Source organism: Rhipicephalus microplus, chromosome 8 (assembly GCF_043290135.1).
Source record: "Rhipicephalus microplus isolate Deutch F79 chromosome 8, USDA_Rmic, whole genome shotgun sequence".
Classification (NCBI taxonomy): domain Eukaryota; kingdom Metazoa; phylum Arthropoda; class Arachnida; order Ixodida; family Ixodidae; genus Rhipicephalus; species Rhipicephalus microplus.
Window position 1 is genome coordinate 35,129,120 of NC_134707.1, and position 21,847 is coordinate 35,150,966.

Below are 21,847 nucleotides of genomic sequence, written 5' to 3' on the forward strand. Positions count from 1 at the left end.
CAAGCCACGTGCGAGTGCCGTCATTGAGAGTGAAGTACGTGCGGGCGAGCAATTCCACTGGTTGATGTCGGCAACGCGTTCGTAATGCTCAAGGCAATCTTCAACATCTTCATGTGGGTGGGGCACCACTGAAGCGATCAGGCACAAGCAGCTGAAGAAGTGTTACCTGGGCTGAATTGGAAACGGGGCTGCCTTGCATCCCTTGGACCAACTGTGGCTGGCTAGCGGAGGTCATTGGTAGAGGTACGTAATGCCTGGTAGAATGTTCGTCGAAGGAGGTCAGCTCAGGAGATAGGCCTAGCAACCGCCGACTGAAGCGGTACACTGGTGTCTTAACAGGTGGCTGCGTGTCGGGACTTGATGAACGGCTCCCAGATGGGGTGTTGAGCATCGGCAGGCTTGCAACCCAGCGCCTCCACCAGTGTAGCGGTTCAACGCAAGCAGTGCACCGAGACGTTGAGTCCGAGAACCGACGGCGTGTGTTTTTTATGCAGGAGCCAAGAGCAGGCGAGCAAAACAAAAGCACGTCGTCTTCTTCAGTACCCTGTTTCACGAGGCTGTTGGCGCGCACGTCGTCTTCGTTCTTTGTTTCGGTCGCGGCAATATATATATAGACACTTTCCAGCACCTCATTATCACTGCGCATGAGCAAGAACGGCATCGTACATTCCTTCAAATGAACCAATAAATCATTCAACAAATGCAGTGTAATATCACAATCACATGTTGTTTAGCATCTCCATTACCTTTTCGTTTAGTGATACTGAAGAATGACTAACGCACACGGCTAAGTCTATGGGTTTGACACGCTTCTACTATTTCTCTTGTTATCTGAATAGGATGAACATAGAAAACTTCAGTGTGATTAAACAAAGGCTTACATGAAGTTGAAGTACAACGTGTACAATACATTGCTAGATGTGTTTCCGGCCTTTCCTTTAAATTGTTTACGTTCTCTTTCAACGTTTCATCAGCATCTGCCACTTTGACCAACATAACAGTGCCCACAACTGAAAAGAGTCTTAGACACTACATTTCTTTTGCACTCTACCACTTGATGATCTGCACGCTTAGAAAACTTTCTACCGATACCCTTTGTTTTCTTCGTACAGATTATTTACAGCTGGACACACGCGCCCGAAGTTGTCCTTTGCCGGTAATACTACTTTTAAACCATACTTAGCTGCCGCCTTCTTAAGTTTATGAGAGCAACAATGCACATAGGGGCTTACTGAAATTTTCTCTGTATCTTGGTTCCTTTCTTTTTTTCCGGGTTTCATTTTTTATATAAACTTTTGCTTGCGCTGAAAAAAGTTGAGCTAGGGTATACAGCCTTTTCCAGCTTTAATTTCTGCTATAGGCGTGAATAGTCTAACTTGTATGTTTTTGTAAGAGCTGAAGTAAACAATTATGCGCTTCTCATTGCTATCCCGTTTTTTACTATTCTTGAATGGGCGGAAGCGTACTGTAACACGAATTTTTTTGTTCTAGAGAATACTTTCAGCACACATGATTTTTTTAATAAGCTACATGTCTGGGAACTGTAAGGAGTTATCGCTGGGTTCTTCAAATGTGGCAATTAGACCTTCACATCTTCTTCTAAATGTTTCCATTGCACTTGGGGTGAACGTATTCAATGCCACGTTTCATCCCAAAACCTAATAAGCATCAATATATCTGAATATCTTTAAAAACTGTATAGAAATCAGAATTGACCAGTCTGTGAACTCTGCTGAAAAATTGTACTTAGTACAGGGGCAACCTGGGACCCAATACACACTCCATTCTTGTGACGGATCATTCTACCTTACGGCATTACAAACGTGCTTTCTAGGTACATGCAGATTGATTCGAGAAAGGTTTATAGCAACATTCCACTGCTGTTACGTAAAGACACTTTATCATTGCCCGATTCAATGCGCACTTTCAAATAAATCTACATATTCCTGATTTCTTCGAACTCTGTATTAGTTGTTCCCATGCTGTTTTGAACATGCCCTGTATGTAACGTTTTTTTCTAGTGTATTGTTAAGCGCTTGTACGGCACAATAGCATGACTTACAGGAAGACATGGTTTTAATTGGGGTGGCAAAAAATATATATTTATGTGTCATGTGCATACCTGCTACATGGCGTGGGGTCGCCGGCTTCTGCCGAGGGTACAGTTGAGCTGCGTTAGAGATATGCGCATCTTCAACAAATAGATACATATGCACACAAACACACAGATATACACACAGACGTATAATTTTATTTATTTATGAAATACTGCAGGCCTAAACAGGGGCCCAAGCAGGAAGGGCAAAAGGACACAAACAAAGCAAATAAAGGCAGAGAAATCGCATACTCAGCAAAAAAAATAACACTGGCATGTGTACAAAAAAACTGCAGAAAAAAATAAGGCAAAAACTACATAATTTCTTTAAAAGTGGTACGTATATAAAGTAAGTATAAAAGTATTATATCTGGTACATATATATATATATATATATATATATATATATATATATATATATATATATATTATTAATATTATGACGACTCGGTTGTCACGAGGTTTATTGGCCATGAACTCGGGAACGAACAAGCGCAACGGACCCGATAATGGAGCGCACGTTTAGAGAAGATGATGATTGTCAGCCAGAACATATGATGATGTTCAGATGAGGATGAAGCGCATAATAAATGCCTACACTGATTCCCCCCCTCCCCCCCCCCCCCCGTGCAAGTGGTCAGGCTGGCCGCTGCGGGCGGGTAGTCAAGGTGACGAGGAACGTCGTGTGAAAAGCTTCATGCGGGAAACGTCTACAATTTTGGTGCTGCGGTAACGGTGGTCAGTTGGCATGACAAGAGGCGTCACACGACAGTTGACAGGTGAAATCTGCTCTAAAACAACATATGGGCCAATGAATCGAGGCTGGAACTTGTCGCAGAGACCAGGTGTGCGAACTGGTGTCCATAGCAGCACCTCGTCACCCGGTCGGAATGATACCACACGATGAGAGGTGTCGTACACGGCCTTCCTTGCTTGTTGCGTAGCTTCCACATTCATACGAGCGTGGTGGCGGCACTGGGAAAGGCGAGAAACATATTCTTCACAAGAAGATGGTTATGGAAGGCCATTAATCGTGAAGAAGGAAACGTCGATAAAGAAAGTAGACAAACGTCCGTAAACGAGATAAAACGGTGAGTAGCCGGTTGTGCGCTGAACAGCGGTGTTGTAGGCGAAAGTGAGAAACGGTAAAAGTTTATCCCAGTTTGTGTGATCCGGTTGAATGTACACGGCGATCATGTCGGCAGAGTTCAATGAAATCTCTCGGTTGGACCGTTTGTTTGAGGATGGTAGCTAGACACCGTCTTGTGTGTAGTACCAGAAACGCGAAGAACTTCACTTAAAATCTCTGATAAGATCACAGTTTCATGGTAACTTAGAAGTACACGAGAAGCAACAGGACGCAGAATAATGGCCTGAAGGACGAAGTCAGCTACTTCCGAAGCTGAACCAGTAGCTACAGAAGTTGTCTGGGCGTAGCGTGTCAGATGGTCTACGGCAGGGACTATCCATCTATTTCCGGCGCTAGTAACGGGAAGGGGCCCATAAAAATCGGCACCGACGACATCGAAGGTGTTGTAGGGCACGTCATTGGCTGTAACTGACCAGCCGGGGGAGATGTCGGAAGTTTCAAGAGCAACTGTGGAGGGGGAAAACAGGTGAAACGCGACAGTGACAATGATCGCAAGGAATGTACTTTGGTATTCTTTGCAAGCTACGGGGAAAGCTGATGAGAGGTGTATCTCAGGAGTCAAACTTTTTATCACTGGAATTTGCTTAATTTAGCCACCTGGACCAAAAACTTGCCGTGATTGTATGTTGTTTGACCACTCGTTCTTGATTTTTTTTCTTTACAAAATGCACCTGCCATTGGTAGCACGCACACGTGGTCGTTTGACTACTTATCAATGTATAATGGGTGGTAGTGCCACTGACCCAGGTGCGTTTTTTTCCCACAAAATGCACGTGCTATGCGTAGTACGCACACGTGGCCGTTTGGCTGCTTATCAGTGCATGATGGGTGGTTGGGCCACTGGTATATGTATATTTTTCTTTTTCTCTCTCCCTCGGCTGGACGATGGCATAAAAGCGCGTCGGAGCCTACTGAATTTTGTCTGATGAAGATTGGTCTCTGATCAAAACGTCACCAATAAACAGTTTTTTAGAGGCGTATACTTATTATTCCTTAATTCTGCGGCAACCGAAGCCAGACCTTTTAAAATCTACGTATATATATATATATATATATATATATATATATATATATATATATATATATATATATATGAGAAAACAGTTAAATGGTAGGAAATGCAGGCGAAAAAGGATATGACACACATACGAAACCCAGCTTTTTTAGAAATGTTTTGGAAGAAGCGCCTGCTGAAACGTTGGCAAAAATCACCGAGTTTCGTACGTTTGTCGTTTTTACCAGCTCTCTCTCTCTCTCTCTCTCTCTCTCTCTCTCTCTCTATATATATATATATATATATATATATATATATATATATATATATATATATATATATAAAGTAGTATGAGTAATAATTGCGACCTAATGGTAATCGACTGAACCATGTGGTGAAACCAAAAACAACACGTGGGAGAGCGCAACAGCCATTTTCTCCTGAGACGTGCAAAATGAGTGTGCGTCGTTATATATCAACCATCAACAGGCTTTCCCATACGTCATACAACGTGAAAAAATTGACTTCTCTGTAATTGCTCTCTTGTATAGAAACGTCATTCTGACGGTCTACTTGTTGCGACGATCGGTGCCTTGATTTTCATTTTGCCGTTGAATTTTGGTAAATGTTATTTCACTAGAGGCCACTTTTCAATATATCTAAGCTGAATTAGCTTCTTTCGCATGAAATACTTCAATTTTTCTATTTCATATAACTACCTTCCTTTATGGTTAAGAAATCAATAAATTTGATTTGTGTATTTACCATTGCAGACTTCATTAACAAGCTTAAGATGTCTACCGCTACAGAAGAAGGAATTGTGGAAGCATTGAAATAGTATCGCATTTTTCTGAATACTCAAATTTTTGATACATTCTTTAAGCTCATGGTATAGACAAATACATTCTGTTCAAAAACGTCATATGCAATTTAAGAATTCAGTGAATATTTTATCAACATAAATTGGTTATTTGGGATTCTTGTTACTATACCTCTACGAGTTCAACAAGAAACAGTGCACATGATTATTTAAGTAGGGAGCAAGAGCAGCTATGCAACAATAGCGTTAGTTAATTAAATTCTATGAGCTCAAAACCTCAGGCAAAGCCGGTGTGTAATATAATGCTATAAGAACGCAATATTACTTGAAGTAGGGATACGTAACTTTGGTATCTATTGAACGTGGGGTAATGACTACTAAAACGTGTAATAATTAGACTTCTCCATTTTTAAGAAAATAAAGAATATGCAGTCTTTTTCCTCACAGAGAGCCAGTAAAATCATTGAGAGATTGATTGATATGTGGGGTTTAACGTCCCAAAACCACCATATGATTATGAGAGGCGCCGTACTGGAGGGCTCCGGAAATTTCGACCACCTGGGGTTCTTTAACATGCACCCAAATCTGAGCACACGGGCCTACAACATTTCCGCCTCCATCGGAAGTGCAGCCGCCGCAGCCGGGATTCGAACCCGCGCCCTGCGGGTCAGCAGCCGAGTACCTTAGCCACTAGACCACCGCGGCGGGGCAAATCATTGAGAGAGCCTACCGAAGGAATTTGTCGAAGGGGCACAGGAACAACGGCATAGCTTTCTGTCTTCGGTAAGCTGAACAGTCGTGCTAGGCCTCCATTCTGATGAAAAAACGTTCACTCGCACAAGCATGAATTCATGCGCGCAAGGCCAGAAGTGATAGAGAAATGAGAGAGAAAAAGACAGACAAGGCTTTTTATATTACCATAGTAGATTGTCTATCTCAGTCATACTGTGGGCTCAACCTGTGTTACAACTCTAAATGTACAGTGTGCAAGGTGGTTGCAAAATACTGAGAAGGGCCAAGAATTCAGTGCGTGCGGATGTTTTTCACAAAAAAGGGCCTTCACCGAGGTGATTCCCCACATTATTTTGAGGGCGATTTTTAAAGACAATAGTCTTTCTTGGGGACCTTCAATGCAAAAACTTTGGTCTGTCTGTCTGTCTGTACATTTTTCTGTTTGTCCACCGTTACCGCGAACTGGTTACTCTAAACAGCACCAACAAATACTCCGAATGGCCCACCCCATCCGCAGCGCCCACCAATGTTGCTCAAGCATCAGCGTTCTTACGTGTGCAATCGTCAATTAAAAAGCGATCATTGCGCATATCTGAGGTACCATAACAACACGTCGATGTTTTGAATGTGTGCCTTTATACTAGAGAAGGCTCACACAAGTAATGCTAAGGACCGTAGCGTTAAACACGTTGCACTGACAGTGCGACGCGGGGCTCAAAAAGGCAAGTTTTACCAACGCTTTGCTGAAACGACACGGTGGTGGCACCTACCCGTCGCTTTGCGTTCTACACCTTATCACCTCCGAGAATGCACGCATCTTTCTCCGCAGGTACGCAGGCCTTCCTTCGCTTTCGGAGATAACTGACAGATGGCGCTCGTGACTAACGAGCCTCGATGCGCTAGTTCACCTCCGCTGCACGCTCGAGGCAACGCAGCGCCTCCGGAATACCATTCGCCGGTTTTCTTGCGCAAAACATCAAATAAATGTTATGTTCACTCTCTGCACACTCAAGACTATCGTCTTTTGACGACATTTGCAGATTATATGTAGATACGAGGCCAATTTTTTTTTATGAGACACAAGTGGCGACAAAGGCGAAACCATGTAACGAAGTGTGTTTAAGCTCCTCTATCATCATCGAAAAGCTGCATCTAATTGCAACTTACACAAAGGAGTTTCTTCTTCTGTCTTGCATGCTTCATTTCCCTCGCCAATGGCATGTTGGGAAGGGCGTTTGAGCTATGCTAAGGCCATTTGTGGGGCTGACTGTTGCCTTCTTCATCTGCATCGAACCGGGTGCGTGTGAAGCACCTACACTCTGCGATTGTATTAAACAGTAGCGTTTGAAATAGTTTACCTTATACGTCCACGTATGTCTCTGCTTTTAGATAAGACATTTGAGTGCCTTGGTGTGTTTCGTAGGTAATTTTGAGTGTTTCTAAACTAAACAATATTTGAAGAAGCAACGACGAGCCTTTATTCAATGTATGCATAGTAGGATAGGTTGCGAGTAATGGGATACACGTAATTTTTGAGGTGCATACCCATTTATGACTGACCATTAGAACGAAATGGCATGCCGGGAAGCTGAGACTTTAAGACTCTTTGCCCATAGTAACGCAACACACTAAGGACTCAAAGGGAGCAACAGCCACCAATAACCTCTTTATGAAAACAATATTATCAGCGCTAGTAGAAAAGTGGCCGTTTGCAGTAGCTTGGCCACAATATTAAGCAAATGTTTCGATAGCTATTTTGTACTTCCATTTGCAGAAAACTTCACCATTTTTTCCTACAACTTGATGACCTCACCACGAGCATGTTACGGAAGCCATAAATATAAAATTGACCATTCTTTTTATGAAACTATCTTTAGACGGTTTCATTTAGCCCTCTTCTATTAGTTTGCTGTCTTGTTAGTGCTGTGGCCAATTCATTTCTATGGTTTCGCTTCTTTTTAACGGCTCACGATGTCAATAAGTGCACCTATTTTTACTGCAATAGGCTTTTACTGTGCGTAATGCACTTAGTTTTGTTCCAAAATGGCGAAACTGGGCTCCCTTAACAAAAGAGCAGCATTTTGCAGTGCTGTGTTATTTTTGTACATATAGCTATCTTCTTTGCAAGGTAGAACGGGCATTGAACGCTCGAAAAACATCACAGGTGGCACGCCCTTTAGCGTTACTGCAGGAAGTTCTTGTCCTGCGCTTCTTATACATCATTTATTGTAAACATGATTTAGGTTTTTCTGTATGCGAAATTCTTCCACACTAATTGATGAATTATGTTTTACTACAACTTGCAACCTCGCCAGTAGCATGTTATTGTAGCCAGAAATAGAGCTTCCGGCCAGGTAAAATGATGAAAAAGTTTAAAAAAAACGTACCCATACTTCCCCACGCGAGTAAGGGCACGACGTTTGAAAGAATGAGGAGCAGCACAAAAGCAGTCTTGTCCATGCTGGCAGACGGATATGCTGGAAGAAAACGTCTTCGGAAGGGCCATCGTCGTGCCTTAAATACACCGAACTGTATGTATAATATCTAAAAGAAAAATTATTTGCCCGCTAAGAAGTACATTTCTGATAATGTACCAGCAAGTTCAGTGACATTCACAAGGAGATGTTCATTCATGCGGGAACCAGTTAGGTTCAAAAACAGTATCGTATCTAAGAATAACAATTTTTCTAAATGCGAATAGTTCTATTGAACGATGGCATACCAAATCACTTTTTCAGTCAGTCGCTTTTGTTTTCCACTTTCTTGGTTCATAAAGGTAGTTTTAGAGGAATATTTTTATATTCCCTAGAAAGGTGGTATTCGTATACATACAAAAGCTCGAAACAAAAGGTGGAATGTAACACGATTAACTTTCCAGATTTTGAACACACGAAATTCGTCTTTGCGTTACAAACGAATATATAAATAACTATTTTTCTATAGTAGTGCAATGAAAGGTTTATGTATTCTTAGCAAATAATTTTGCGGACATCTGAAATTAAAATCACTGAAACTCAAAGTAGGCCTAATTGTAAGAACTGTACGGTCGTTTATAGACAAATAGCATCGCAACTTCCAAAAGGTGTGGTTGTTGGCGTCAATTTATTTTGCAGGAACAAACGGCAACGTGGCTTGAACGATGTAAGAGCTATAGGGGACGACGGCAGGGTGATGGTTCACAGGGTTGTATGAAGTAATTGTCACAGCGGATCTAGAAGCCGCAGACGATCAGAAGTTTTTATTTGAATCATGGTGCGTCTGTTCAAGACATTACTACTATAATATGAGGCCCTTCTAAGCGTTTTTTAGTTGGCCGCAAAATTATTCCTCTGCAAAAAATACTATAATAGTAAATTAGAGTAACTAAGTCCATTGAATTATGCTTGTACTTATACCAATGAACAAAGTCGTATACTTGCTTCTGAACGCACATTTAATTTTCAGCTTCACTAAAAGAAGCTGGACTCGCACTGCAGACTTCGACAGATTTGTAATGTAGGACTGGCCAGTATCTGGATAGTGTCGGGGGGGGGGGGGTAGCAGATACGTAGGCCGAAGGATAAGAGAGGCTTTTCATTTTAGAAGAAAAGGAAAGGGGTGCGCCAGCGAACCTTCCACAACTCTTTCAGACAATGACTATGAACATCTGAAATCTATATGCTACTGTTTTCTTACCTGATCTTGCACTTGAATCTGTTTGATTTTCATGCCTGTTAGATTTTTTCCGGTGTGTTTTGCGATATGCTGGCGGTGACACGTTATCTTTTGCTGGACACTGCTTAGCGTCGAATACATTTTCATTAAATTAGTTGTAAATCTGCACTCAATTGTGTTTTTTTTGTTTTTTAGCATCTTGTCTCCTGTGAAGTTCGCTATAATATATATTTATTGGGTGAGTCTGAGTGAGCTTTTTTTTATTGTGATACTATAACCCTATCTACTCGCCTATAAGTAGTACTGCGCATCTTATATCGGCTAACATTTACACTCATGTCTATTCACACATATCTAAACGCACTAGCGTTCACGCGCCACCTAGATGTTCATTTATCAGAGGCGTGACCTAGGCGGCCCGGAGTGCCACCAAAATCTCCTCCACAAACTCTATCACGGGAGGTTCTTCATAAAGTATCTGGTGAAAGTCACCTATTCTGTAAAAATGCTCTTACTGGATAGCAACCACTAATAACATGTCTTTCGGCCTACAAGACCATAAAGCGTATCGTAGAGCACCGAACATGTGAGATATTGGCGTCGAAGAGCCCTCAAACCATTACGGGCAAAGCTTATTTTGGGCCAGTGGACACATGTGTCGACGCCCTCAGACCCACCCAGACACAGGTCAAGCTGTGAGTTTGAGGGTTAGTAAGTCCAGCGGAGCAATACACGTATGTTGCTGAGTTCGAAACTGAGTGAGTAGTGAGTACATCTGAGAAAAAAGTTTGTGGGCTTAAGTCCGAGTGAGTCCTCATGACGAAAATTTAGTTGAGTCTGAATCCAAATAAGGTCTCAGAACAACATGTATTTTTTGAGTGAGTCTGACCTTTTTCGATGAACTGTGGTTCGAACACTACTCACAATACCATTCTGCACCTAATGAATATCTAATCGGAGCATCGGCATCCTCTAAATAAAAACATAGGTATTCCAGAATTGGCATTCTTGTACTGAATTGGCATTCTTGTACTCTGTCCTTGTGACTGTATTCCGAGATATTTTTTTCTTCTTTGTGCAAAAGCATCTTCAAAACATTCTGTTACATCAAAGACGACTATAGCTAAGTATATGTTTTTCACGCTCAAAACACATAGATTTCGGTACTTGTCTACCGTATTTTTTTTAGTATATCTGCCCATTGGTAGCGTAATAGCATGAAAATTCGGCCCTCTTTGGTGAAAGCGCATTGTTTAACTTGATTATTCTTCATAGGTTTTTTTTAGCAATTTCCTTCACGAGTGATGATGGCACAAAAGTTATTACCAATACAATCCATTGCTATTTTTTGTTTTTAACCATGCCGAATCGAAAGCAAGGCATTTAATGAACGTCACAGGTGCAATAGCTTTCATTCATAGTTCGTCATATTGTGCCACGTATTGCGATGTGTCACTAAAGGTTTCAACCATGGACCCTAGAGGTGTTGGTTGCGAGTATTACTTGTAAGCAATCTCCCTCCTTTTTGACGAAAACGCAGAGAGAGAGCGTGCCTTACACTAATTACTGCGACACTCGTTCATGGTTCATTGTGTTTTGCAGTGAAAGTGCATAGACCATGGGAGTCGTAGCTCTGTCAACATTTGAATGTTCATGAGCGTTGAAATGTTCATGACTGACATTTGAGTTTTTATCAGTGAGGAGAACAAATACGATGAAGCTGGACCGATGAGGGCAATCAGAAGCCTATAAGCTTCTAGAAGATCGCTTTTTATATGAGAAAGTTGCTGCAAATAGCCGCGCACTGGAATACAAAATGTCTACGTGTCCACGCACATGCTGGAACATATCCGCAGCAGTAGTGCAAAGACTGTCTAGTTTCAAAAATTGTTTCACACAACGGTTCTTTCTGTTGTAGCAATCAAATTCTTTGTATATTACTTCTGTAGTGAGATTCCATGTTCATAAACGTACGAAAACTTGAAATAATTACAAGTTGCTACCTTATACATGCTTATGCATGTAAGACTTCATATACTTCATATACAGTAAATTTGAACAATGAAACGTCACTACTGATAATGACTATTTTACAGCAAAATCTGCTATGAGACCACAACTCGGGTCACGCGCAGTTGTCCGCCGCCGCCGCCACCGCTGGTGTCCGTAACTGACACTGTGGCGCTCGAACCCGGGTCTACTGGGTGCCAGTCCAGTATTCTACCACTGACTTACGCTGGTGCTTGTAACCTGTTGTCAAACTTGCCTTAGGCAGGCTTTAATTAGCACCAATGACACAGTGGAGCTCAAACACGAGTCCGCTGGGTGCCAGTCCAGTATTCTACCCCTGAGTTACGCCGGTGATTGTAGCTTGTTGTCAAATTTGTCTTAGTCAGGCTTAACCCTGCGCCGATGACACAGTGGGGCTCGAACTCAGTTCCACTGGGTGCCAGCTTAATATTCTACCACTGAGTTACGCTGGTGTTTGTGACTTGTCAAACCTGCCTTAGACAGGATTGACCTAGCACCGATGACACAGGGGGCCACGAACCCGGGTCCACTTGGTGCCAGCCCAGTATTCTACCTCTGAGTTACGCCGTTGCCTTAACTTGTCAAACTTGCCTTAGGCAGGCTTGACCTAGCACCAATGACACAGTGGGGCACTAACTCGGGTCCGCGGGGTGCCAGTCTAGTGTTCTACCTCCGAGTTACGCTGGTGCTTGCAACTTGTTGTCAAACTTGCCTTAGGCAGGGTTGACCAGGACCAATGACACAGTGACACTTGACCAGCACCAATGACACTACGAGTCTGCTAGGTGCTAGCCCAGTATTCTACCTCTCAGTTACACCACCGGTGCTTGTAACTTGTTGTCAAACTTGCTTTACGCAGGCTTGACCTAGTACCAATAACACAGTGGAGCTCGAACTTGAGTCCACTGGGTGCCAGCCCAGTATTTTACCACTGAGTTACGGCGGTGCTTGTAACTTGTTGTCAAACTTGACTTAGGCAGGCTTCACCTAGCCCCAATGACACGAAGGAGGAAGGAAGGAAGCACAAAAGGGAGAAGGCAGGGAGGTTAACCAGAAAGACATCCGCTTGGCTACCCTATACTTGGGAATTAGGGAAGGGAACAAGAAAGATTTGAAAGAGAGAAGAGAGGGAAAAGAAAAAAAAAGAGACTGACAGTAATTTCACTGCAGCGTGTAGAACTCCCCCGCATGTCAGAGGCGTTCACACAAGCCCGTCTTTCTCAAGAAACACAGCAGGGTTTTCACTGCCTTGTGGGCGTTCGAGGGATGTGGACGTTGCTGTAATAGCACCTGCAGAAAAAGAGGCCGATCATCCAGCCGCCGCATTGCGTTGGCAAGTACTTGTCTGTCTGAGTCAAGTCGAGGACAGTGGCACAGAAGGTGTTCGATATTTTCATCGGTGCGGCAAAATCGCTTGCCGCACTGTCAGTCATTCCGATTAACGTGATATAAGCTTTCGTGAAAGCAACTTCCAGCCAAAGGCGACAGAGAAGCAAAGCTTCAAGTCGATGTAGGCCGGGTGGAGGCCGGAGTTGTAGTGAAGGGTCAAGGTTGTGCAGTCTTGTACGTCGTATTCTTGGTGTGTTCCACTGAGTCAGTGTGAGACAGCGGGCCAGTTCACGAATCTGCCTCGCGACATCCGCTCTTGAAAGCGGAATTTGAACGCTGTTTGTTTCTTCATGTGACGTGCGAGCAGCATGATCTGTAGAATCATTTCCGCTTATACCACAATGCCCAGGTAACCATTGAAAGGCGATGTCGGGGCCTTTTTGTATTAAGAAATGGTGAAGTTTCATGGTTTGGTAGGTCAACTGCTCGTGGCATCCGCGTCAGAGAACTGACAGCAAGCACTGATTCACACCAAAGGCAGCGCGTCAAAGTGGTCAAGCGGGTTTTTAGAAGCAGCGATACAGTGTACTAGCAGCGAGGTGGTGAGTAGGTGAACCTGTTCAGACGCTCCCTGGATTCCGTGCCGACCGGCTGTGCGCCCGCGCGCTCCGCGCGCTCGCGACCTTCGGCGTCATCGTAGCGCTGGCCGACTGGGCTCGCCCTACGTCATCTCCTGTCGCCGACGACCTTCGACGACAGCGCAGCTCTGATTTACTGGTCCTGCTCTACTCCATCTACAGACGCCGACAACATCTCTCGCAAGTGTACCCCGTCCACGAACTCCAGTGACCGTTCTTCCATCTTTCCTGTCTCTCCTATCCCCTCAGTTTGTTGTTGCTTCTTCTTCCTCTTTCCTATACCTTTACTTCTACCCTTTTATCCCTCCTTACCCCCATCCCTCTGTGAGCTCTGTGGCGGTGTCGCTCACTGAAGCAGACAATAACGGGGCTCACTTTTCTCTTCCTTTCTCTCAAGAACCACTTCAGGTGAACCTGTTCAGACCGCCCGCCTCCTATGGATCGCCGGGCGGCAGAATAGGCGGGCATGTCGCGCTTTTGCGCACGTGTCCCTGTGACGTGTCAACGCTTTTCTCAAACGTACACCAGCGCCACCGCCGTTCCTTCGTTGCGTGGCGTTCTGATTGGCCGCGGCAAAGCGGCAAGCCTCGGCAAGCGGCAAAAAATGCTCCGAGAGTGATCGACTTTGCTGCCCGGTTTTTCTCCCGCTTTCGCTGTCTAGAGAAGAGGCATTTTCCGCTTTCCGCGTTGCCGCCTCGCCGCTTTGGCCACCCCGCCTTCGGTGTGAACGAGCCTTTAACGCTGGTTTTCAGTTCGAAAACACGGCCCATTTACTTTGTCTTTCTTCAGAATTGATGAGTTCCAGTGCACTGCGCAGAGCCTCGAGTTGTCGCATGTGAAGCATGTTGTCGCATGTGAAGTCTTAAAATACCAAGTTACCCCTTGTGATAGTATAACCACTGCTCCACCTGAACTTGACGGCTACTAGTTGAGCCATCCGTGTAAATGTGCACATGGTTACTGTGGTTTTGTTTCAGTAGGAATAGACTCAGTTGTTTCAGGGCATGTGGCGGTAAGTCCAATTTTCTCCTCATTCCTGGAATCATTAAGTGAACTCGCGGCCGGCTCAAGCTTCAAGGAGGAAGCAGCGGCTTTGATGCAGGTGCGTACGCCTCAGTAATTGATGAACGATGCTTGCAGACAGTGGCACCAATGACACAGTGGGGCACGAACCCGGATCCCCTGGGTGCCAGCCCAGCAGTCTACCTCTGAGTTACTCCGGTGTTTTTAACTTGTTGTCAAACTTCCCTTAGGCAGGCTTGACCTAGCACCCGTGATACAGTGGGGCTCATACTCGGGTCCGCTGGGTGCCAGCCCATTATTCTGCCTCTGAGCTACACAGATGCTTGTGACTTGTCAAACTTGCCTTAGGCAGGCTTGATGTCGGGAAAGCAATCGCGTTAATACGACGTATAAAGCGTTTTGAAACACTGATGCGAAAGAACAACTAGTTGTCGCATAATGCGAATAGCGTAACGAGTGGGCCGTCCAATGCTGCTACCCGTCACAAAACCTTGTTCTTGTTCCCCTATTAACTGTGGCGCATACCCACTTCAGCCTTCAGCCATAATTCCTCACCGTCGCCACACACTGCATGAACAATTGGCACAAAATCCCTTGCAAATGTTTAGCGGATACCACGGTTCTTAGAAGAATGACAAAAAAGCATAGCGAATGCCTGCCTACTACCTTAACAAATGTATTAATAATGACTTAGTGAGTATTAAGCAAGTTTGCTTGCAGTAGATTTCCAATGAGGGTTTGTATAAGGCTATGACAGGTCACTCTTCTAGCTTTCACTGCGTCTGTGCTGCGCCTTCCGTGCAGGCCTGGCGGTTTTTTTTTTGGTTTTTTTACATTTAGCGTTATGTGGTTATGAACACCGGCGGCGGCGGCGGTGGACAACCGCTCATGACCCGAGTTGTGATCTTATAACAACTTCCGCTGTAAAAAAAGTCATTGCAATATCTGTATTCCGCGGTATTTTTATCACCGATTTGCAAAACTCTTTTCGAACTATGCGGTTACATCAAAGGCAAACGTATCAAGCACCCATATTTTAGATTTGTAATCCATGTATTTTGATATCTGAATTCCGGAATGCTTTGAAGTATTCTCCCAAGTACGTCTTTGAATCACACATTCTACTAAGACACTATGGCTGGCTAATCGTTAGTCCAACAAATACTGGCTGGTGGAGCCAGTACATTCAGTTTTTATTCAGAATACCGGTCTCTGGAGCATATATCATTTGCTAATGCTGATGAAATGGCAGATAGTGTACGCAAATATTGCCTCTGGCTGGGTATTATTTCATTTCCCGGGAGGTCGGCATTCAGTGAAAAGGTAATACCGTAAGAAACGTGGAGGCCCTTTATTGATATTTCAACTTGAAATACTTAGACATAAAGGAGATATTTGACAGCGTGTAGGGACCCCGACATGAGCATGTGGAGAGTTCTAAGAATATAAGCAGCAATTGGAGGACTAGAGGGAGCGGGTTCAACTCCTGTGCAATAGCAAAGTTTTCCATTTAACTTTCTTAAACTTGTCGTTTTTAAACATGCCCTAAAAATGTATTATGCTGGTTGTTATTCACTGGTTTGATTTCAACGTTACAAAGTATACCGCCACTGCAATCCTGCGAAAAGCCACAATTTTTGCCGCACTTTTTCTGGTAACAAACCTTTTACTGCCCGCGCCATTGGTACAGTTGACTGTCTTAGGCTTTAGGCGCTATTAGGCACATTCCTTGTTTCTTCATGCACTTCTAAAACTTTTGAGTTTCCGTTGTGAAAGCATTCTGACAATTTTTCTTGCCCAAAAAGCCAGCAAAAGTGACGTTGGTCTTCTGTGAAAGCTTCTGACCATTGTATGTATTTCGCTGTTGTTTCGAAGCACCAGTAAGCAAAAGCACATTGAAGGTTTATTTAATTTCAAAAGCGATTCAGAAAACAGCACGCAAGCAGTGTAAATAGCTATTTAGCACCCTTATAGTTGCATTGGTGATAGTAATAAAGTGCTCCCTTTGTTATCTTGTTTCATACTGTCTGTTGTTTACAGCAGCCTCATCAGCGCTATGTATAAATTTTGAGAGAATAACAACAACACACAATATGAATTTCGTCGAAAATGCCAGCACTTTATTTGGTAGTATCTCACACAGACTATCCAAGGATTTCAGCCTGGCTTTCAGAAGGTAGGCGCTTCTGCTCGCAAAGGGAACAATCATTTCTGAAATGAAATATCGAAACCATGTTATTGTTACTAATCACTAAACCGTAACATTAAGAAAGCGTGGTTTTCTTGAAGTTCTTCCACGTTAAAAAAATTACACGAACGCTAACAGCAGTGGTATGATATCCTCGTTTACTGTCTCCATATGAAGTTACCGTGTCTATTACGGAATATCTATTTTGAAACGTACCTAGTTTTTTTGAAGCACAACTGCAATGCCATAACTAAACCATTGAGGTCTCAATGCCTTAGCATAAGCTTACTGCAGTCAATATTTGCCCCGACGTATTCACATATCGCATATACACACATACGCACGCACGCACGTGTGTTTGCTGTCTTATTGAAGAGGGATATTTACTGTATACTTGCTATGTTACTTTTATTACAGGAATGTCCACCTGCTATGCCCAATTAAAGTTTCGTTGATGCATAATATGTGCTTGAGCTATCAGCCAAGACCGAGTGTGAATTACATATATAAAATTGGCGTGTTCCTTTTTAGGAAGCACCCAGGAAAAGAGAAAGAGTAAAAATGAGCACATTTACTTTGCCTGTCGGTAAAAAAAATGTCCCATGGCCACTGAGTGCCGCTTTTCTAGACTTTCAATTGTTACACGCACAGATGTATGCAATAAAGTAGAAGGAAAACGACAGCCGTCATGACTCGAAGAATATCGAATAAGGCGTGTTATCGGATGGTTAGAAGGTTCACTACCTAGGGGTGGCGAGTCTTCTTTTCTTCTACTTCAATGAATTTAATTCATGTAGAAATTGGTGCACTAGAGTTAAAGAATTCTAAATGAACCCCTTTTTCTATTCCTCCGCATCATCGTCAACTAATTTGATCAAGCTGTTCATTAGTGTGAGGCACAGTGCGTGTAGACATTATTTAAAAAGGCTGAAAAAACTACGAAATATCATGAGTAAATGTGCGGGAAAAAAGTTCAAGCATTCGTTAACTTGTCTAGATATTTAGCCGAACGAAAGAAATCATGTAAGCTATTGTCCCTTGACACCTATCTCTAACAGTGTTTCATATATCGCATGATAGACAGCATGAAAAGCACGCATATTCATTGTTATCTTGTCCCATCGTCATCCCACCATGATGAAAATGCAGAAAAATATTAGAAGTTAAAGTAGATGCTTACGTGTATATGGTATTATGTTTCATAATCTTACAGGTAACTTGAATTTTATATTACGAAAATTTCTGTCAGTTAGACCAAGATTGGAAAGCGTCCATTTCAAGCCGAAATGCGGTTTCAAAAACAAGTATACTACGATATACACTATTGCAGGCTAGGTTCATACATATTTTGGTGTAGTTAGCTGAAAGTATATTGATAGTATGCATTGCAGTGAATGAAAGTCACTGAGAATTACAGCAATGCAGACTAGCATCGCACACTGCTGTGCTATAACTAATCAAACGTGGGTAATTGGGGCGTTCAAGACTCGTAATCACAAGATGTTACTTGGATGGCCGTCCCTTTTCTTTACTACGCCTCCCGGTCATAACATTTAAATGTGTCATATCATAGTAATCGCTTCGTCACCGCCTAAGTCACGTTAGCGTGCAATAAAAGAAAATACATCAACGATAACACGTGCACACTTATCTGTCGGAATACAGGACAACAAAAATCTATCTCAATGTAGTACATTCATGCGTCTACTAAGCGTGCGTGCCCTTTCCGTTTGCGATCGGCTAAAGCCATTCGCTTACATTGCTTATGTCTTTAGCTAGTTTGGGAATATTTCCTCCAGCTGTGAAAGATGGCTTTTTATTTTTCCGGGAGCTTATATGACACGTGCTAGACAGCAGAAGTATAATACTGTTCATGTCACTATGCGGTGTTTTCGCATGAACGCCAGAGGCTTCTAAATTTGAAGTGGCCGAAATATAAAACAGTTGATAAACCTAACTTATACGATAAACAAAGTTTCTTACTGTGAAGCCCGAAAAAGCATTCTAGTTTAATGTTGCGGGTTGTTGTATAACAAGCAAGAAAATACTTTTGTGAAAAAATCGCAGCGCTGTCTACACAATTTTCGAACGTACGTTTCTTGCCGGCAATTGTTCTTACTTGTCGGCGTGCACCTCATCAATGAACATAATAACGACATGTTGGTGACTCATAAGAGTGCGTTCTCTTCCACCCGCCGTCGCAGACGAGTGTCACTCTGTGATCTTCGAACACCACAGTATCCTAAGTACTCGTCGGGCGTCATGCGATTGTGTTTATATTGATTCCCAAGCCATCGTTTATAATTCCTAGCTGAGATATTTTATGCTAGCAAACTGCAAAGCACAACATTTATCCTGAACTTCTAGTGAGATATTCTGTGTACTCGTACAGAGACCTATGCTCACCTAAACGACGCAGACTGAGGACGAGGACATATTGCAGTGACCATTGAACACACTGTTCCTCACTATCGGCGAGATTGAGTTTTTCAAATTTGTGTTGATTTCAGGAACATTTCAATACTATCAGTACTAAATTGATATTACTCTTGGTGTGAAGAAGCTAACTTGGCATTTGAATTTTGAAGAAACGTTCGTATAAGCTTTGAGCGTATAAACTTTGAGCGCGTCTATCTATCTATCTATCTATCTATCTATCTATCTATCTATCTATCTATCTATCTATCTATCTATCTATCTATCTATCTATCTATCTATCTATCTATCTATCTATCTATCTATCTATCTATCTATCTATCTATCTATCTATCTATCTATCTATCTATCTATCTATCTGTCTGTCTGTCTGTCTGTCTGTCTGTCTGTCTGTCTGTCTGTCTGTCTGTCTGTCTGTCTGTCTATCTATCTATCTATCTATCTATCTATCTATCTATCTATCTATCTATCTATCTATCTATCTATCTATCTATCTATCTATAATCTATCTATCTATCTATCTATCTATCTATCTAGCCACATTTTGGCTTGTCGCTCCCCTGGTCGTTTGGACAATGGGATCTATACCGAAATTGGTGTGGCATAACATGACCGTACAACGTGCCTAAGTGACTGATGATAACATAAAAATCATCACATGCATGTCATGAATGTCATAATTTACATTTCAAGGTCTTGCTCCTCCTCTTGTGGTTTTTTTGTTCACACGACATATCGCAAAACTGGTATGGTATGACATGACTGCATAGCCAACATAAGTGACCGGCCCTCACGTGAAAATCTTGACATGCGTGTCATGTAAGGACATGACCACATGCCACGCTCATGATGCGCTTGCGGCCGTTTCACTAGCTTCACATACATCAAACTTCGTAATACGTGGCGTGAATGAATTATGAAGGTATATGACTGTGCAAACATGATAATCATCACATGCGTGTCATGTAAGAACATGACTACATGCCACGCTCATAGTGCGATTACGCTTATTTCATTAGCTACAGATTCACCAAATTTGTTACGGGACGTGAGTGAATGACGAAGGTATCTGACTGGTGCAAACATGATTTCATTTCTCAATTCATTTATTACACCTTAAGGGCCCGAAGGCATTACATGAGGGGGGGGGGGGGGTATACAAATGTTTGTAAACAGTATAATACAATAATTGGTAACAAATCAAATGAATCAAAAATAAAGAGGATAAAGCAATGTACCATCGGGTGCGTACACAAGTAAAAATTCAACATTGGAAGGTACATATTAGAAAAAAATGGTAGATGCACAGGTTTCACTAAAGTAAAAAAAACTATAATTGGTAACAAGAAAAAAAAAAGAGAAACAAACATGACATTCCGTACACAAGAGAACTTATCATGCTATAATAGGTACCTATTGTTGGACAAAATGGCAAGTTAGTTTTCACGAAATTTTTCTCGATCTGAACAGGAAGCAATAGCGTTAGGTGAAGAGCGTTAGGTGAAGAGCGTTAGGTGATTGCCTGTGGGAAAAAGAAGTTAATTATTGCCGCTTTGCGACCACCTATGTATGCAATAGGACGTGAGTGAGCCGATCTTGATTGTGTTTGTGCTGGTGGAATAAGAAGCTTATGTCTTGCGGGTGACTGATAAAATAAGCGATGCAGCAGACAAAGATGAGCAATAATGCGACATGATTCCAGGGCTGTAAGTGATAGGGTGAGTTTCAAGGCAGTTATACCTATGTATGGTGAGTATAGGGATGGTATAAAACATGGTGCGTGGTTTTGAACTGCTTCGATTTCCTCTGTAAGATGTATATGATAATTACGATACCAGGGTCATGTAGGAACAGGACTACATACCACGCGCATTATGCACTCTCGGCCATTTTGCTATAGCTTCAGATATACAAAATTTGGTAATATATCTTCGTCAATTTTCGTCATGCCTGCCAATGAGCGCTCATGCCTTCCCTTCCGACTAGAAGTCTCATGCGCATATAAATACTCGAATTCAACTCACCCAGTGCTGCAAAGATGGAGTTACGAAGTCGCATGCATTGCATGTAAAAATACAGCAAAGGAGAGACAAGAAATAAACACGAAACAAATGTTGTTAGACGCGTGGCAACCACGATACCCACGCTACTCGCGACCTATATTCAATATATCCCATACAGTAATACGATACACTGAAAAAATGCGTATAATACAGAAGAAAGAAGAGAAAACTGTGAGGGGGATCTCCTTTTAAAACAAGTGCAAATACCATAAACCACATTTGACAACTAAGAAACCGTAAGAAACTATTTAAATATTACAAAATAGCACAAATGTAAATACTTATCAAATGATATACGTACATAGGAAGCATAGACACATACATAAATACAACTATATTTAAACCAATACACATATAAATGCACAAATACGATCAGGTGATGCCTGTGGTTAGTAAAAACTGTTTTAGTAGACACCAGAAATCATGTAGTGAAGGGCTTGATTTATTAAGGGATGAAAGTGAATGTCAGGATTAACTTGCAGTAAACAACGCTGTCACTTTACCGTAGTTGGTGATTAATTTTGCAAGCGGAATGTTGTTACTTTTTTCAGATATAGACACATAATGAACAGTAGCTCAATGCAGCGATCATTAAGCCATAATGACACCATTGTTGTATTGCGATACCCAACAACGCATACACTTAGAAAATGTATACCACTCATCTGTGTGGATGAGGCTCGTTGAATTAACT

General features: G+C 42.4%; 3 protein-coding genes and 1 long non-coding RNA gene across 6 annotated transcripts in view; 2 read left to right on the forward strand and 2 right to left on the reverse strand.

The window, feature by feature from the left end:
* The window catches only part of LOC142768931 (uncharacterized), a 33,535-nt gene extending 25,243 nt beyond the window's left edge, over window positions 1–8,292 (reverse strand). The window contains exons 1-2 of the mRNA XM_075871523.1: window positions 8,179–8,292; window positions 2,123–2,170 (exon numbers count right to left, since the gene is read on the reverse strand). Coding sequence (XP_075727638.1) covers window positions 2,123–2,170; window positions 8,179–8,251 — 121 coding nt within the window. The 5' untranslated portion in view covers window positions 8,252–8,292. The remainder of the gene's footprint in view (window positions 1–2,122; window positions 2,171–8,178) is intronic.
* LOC142768933 (uncharacterized) overlaps window positions 1–17,334 on the forward strand; it is a 63,302-nt gene extending 45,968 nt beyond the window's left edge. Inside the window, exons 2-3 of the long non-coding RNA XR_012885552.1 lie at window positions 9,641–9,683; window positions 17,072–17,334. This is a non-coding gene — a long non-coding RNA (uncharacterized LOC142768933). The remainder of the gene's footprint in view (window positions 1–9,640; window positions 9,684–17,071) is intronic.
* The window catches only part of LOC119187091 (rab-like protein 2A), a 290,773-nt gene that overhangs the window by 199,775 nt on the left and 69,151 nt on the right, over window positions 1–21,847 (forward strand). The gene's annotated exons all lie outside the window — the stretch shown is intronic.
* The window catches only part of LOC142768932 (uncharacterized), a 49,123-nt gene continuing 43,836 nt past the window's right edge, over window positions 16,561–21,847 (reverse strand). For all 3 annotated transcript variants that reach the window (XR_012885551.1, XM_075871524.1, XM_075871525.1), the window contains one exon: window positions 16,561–16,677. Coding sequence is in view for 2 of the 3 variants with exons in the window: in XM_075871524.1 (XP_075727639.1) it covers window positions 16,672–16,677 (6 nt within the window). In the remaining variant the exon portion in view is untranslated. The remainder of the gene's footprint in view (window positions 16,678–21,847) is intronic.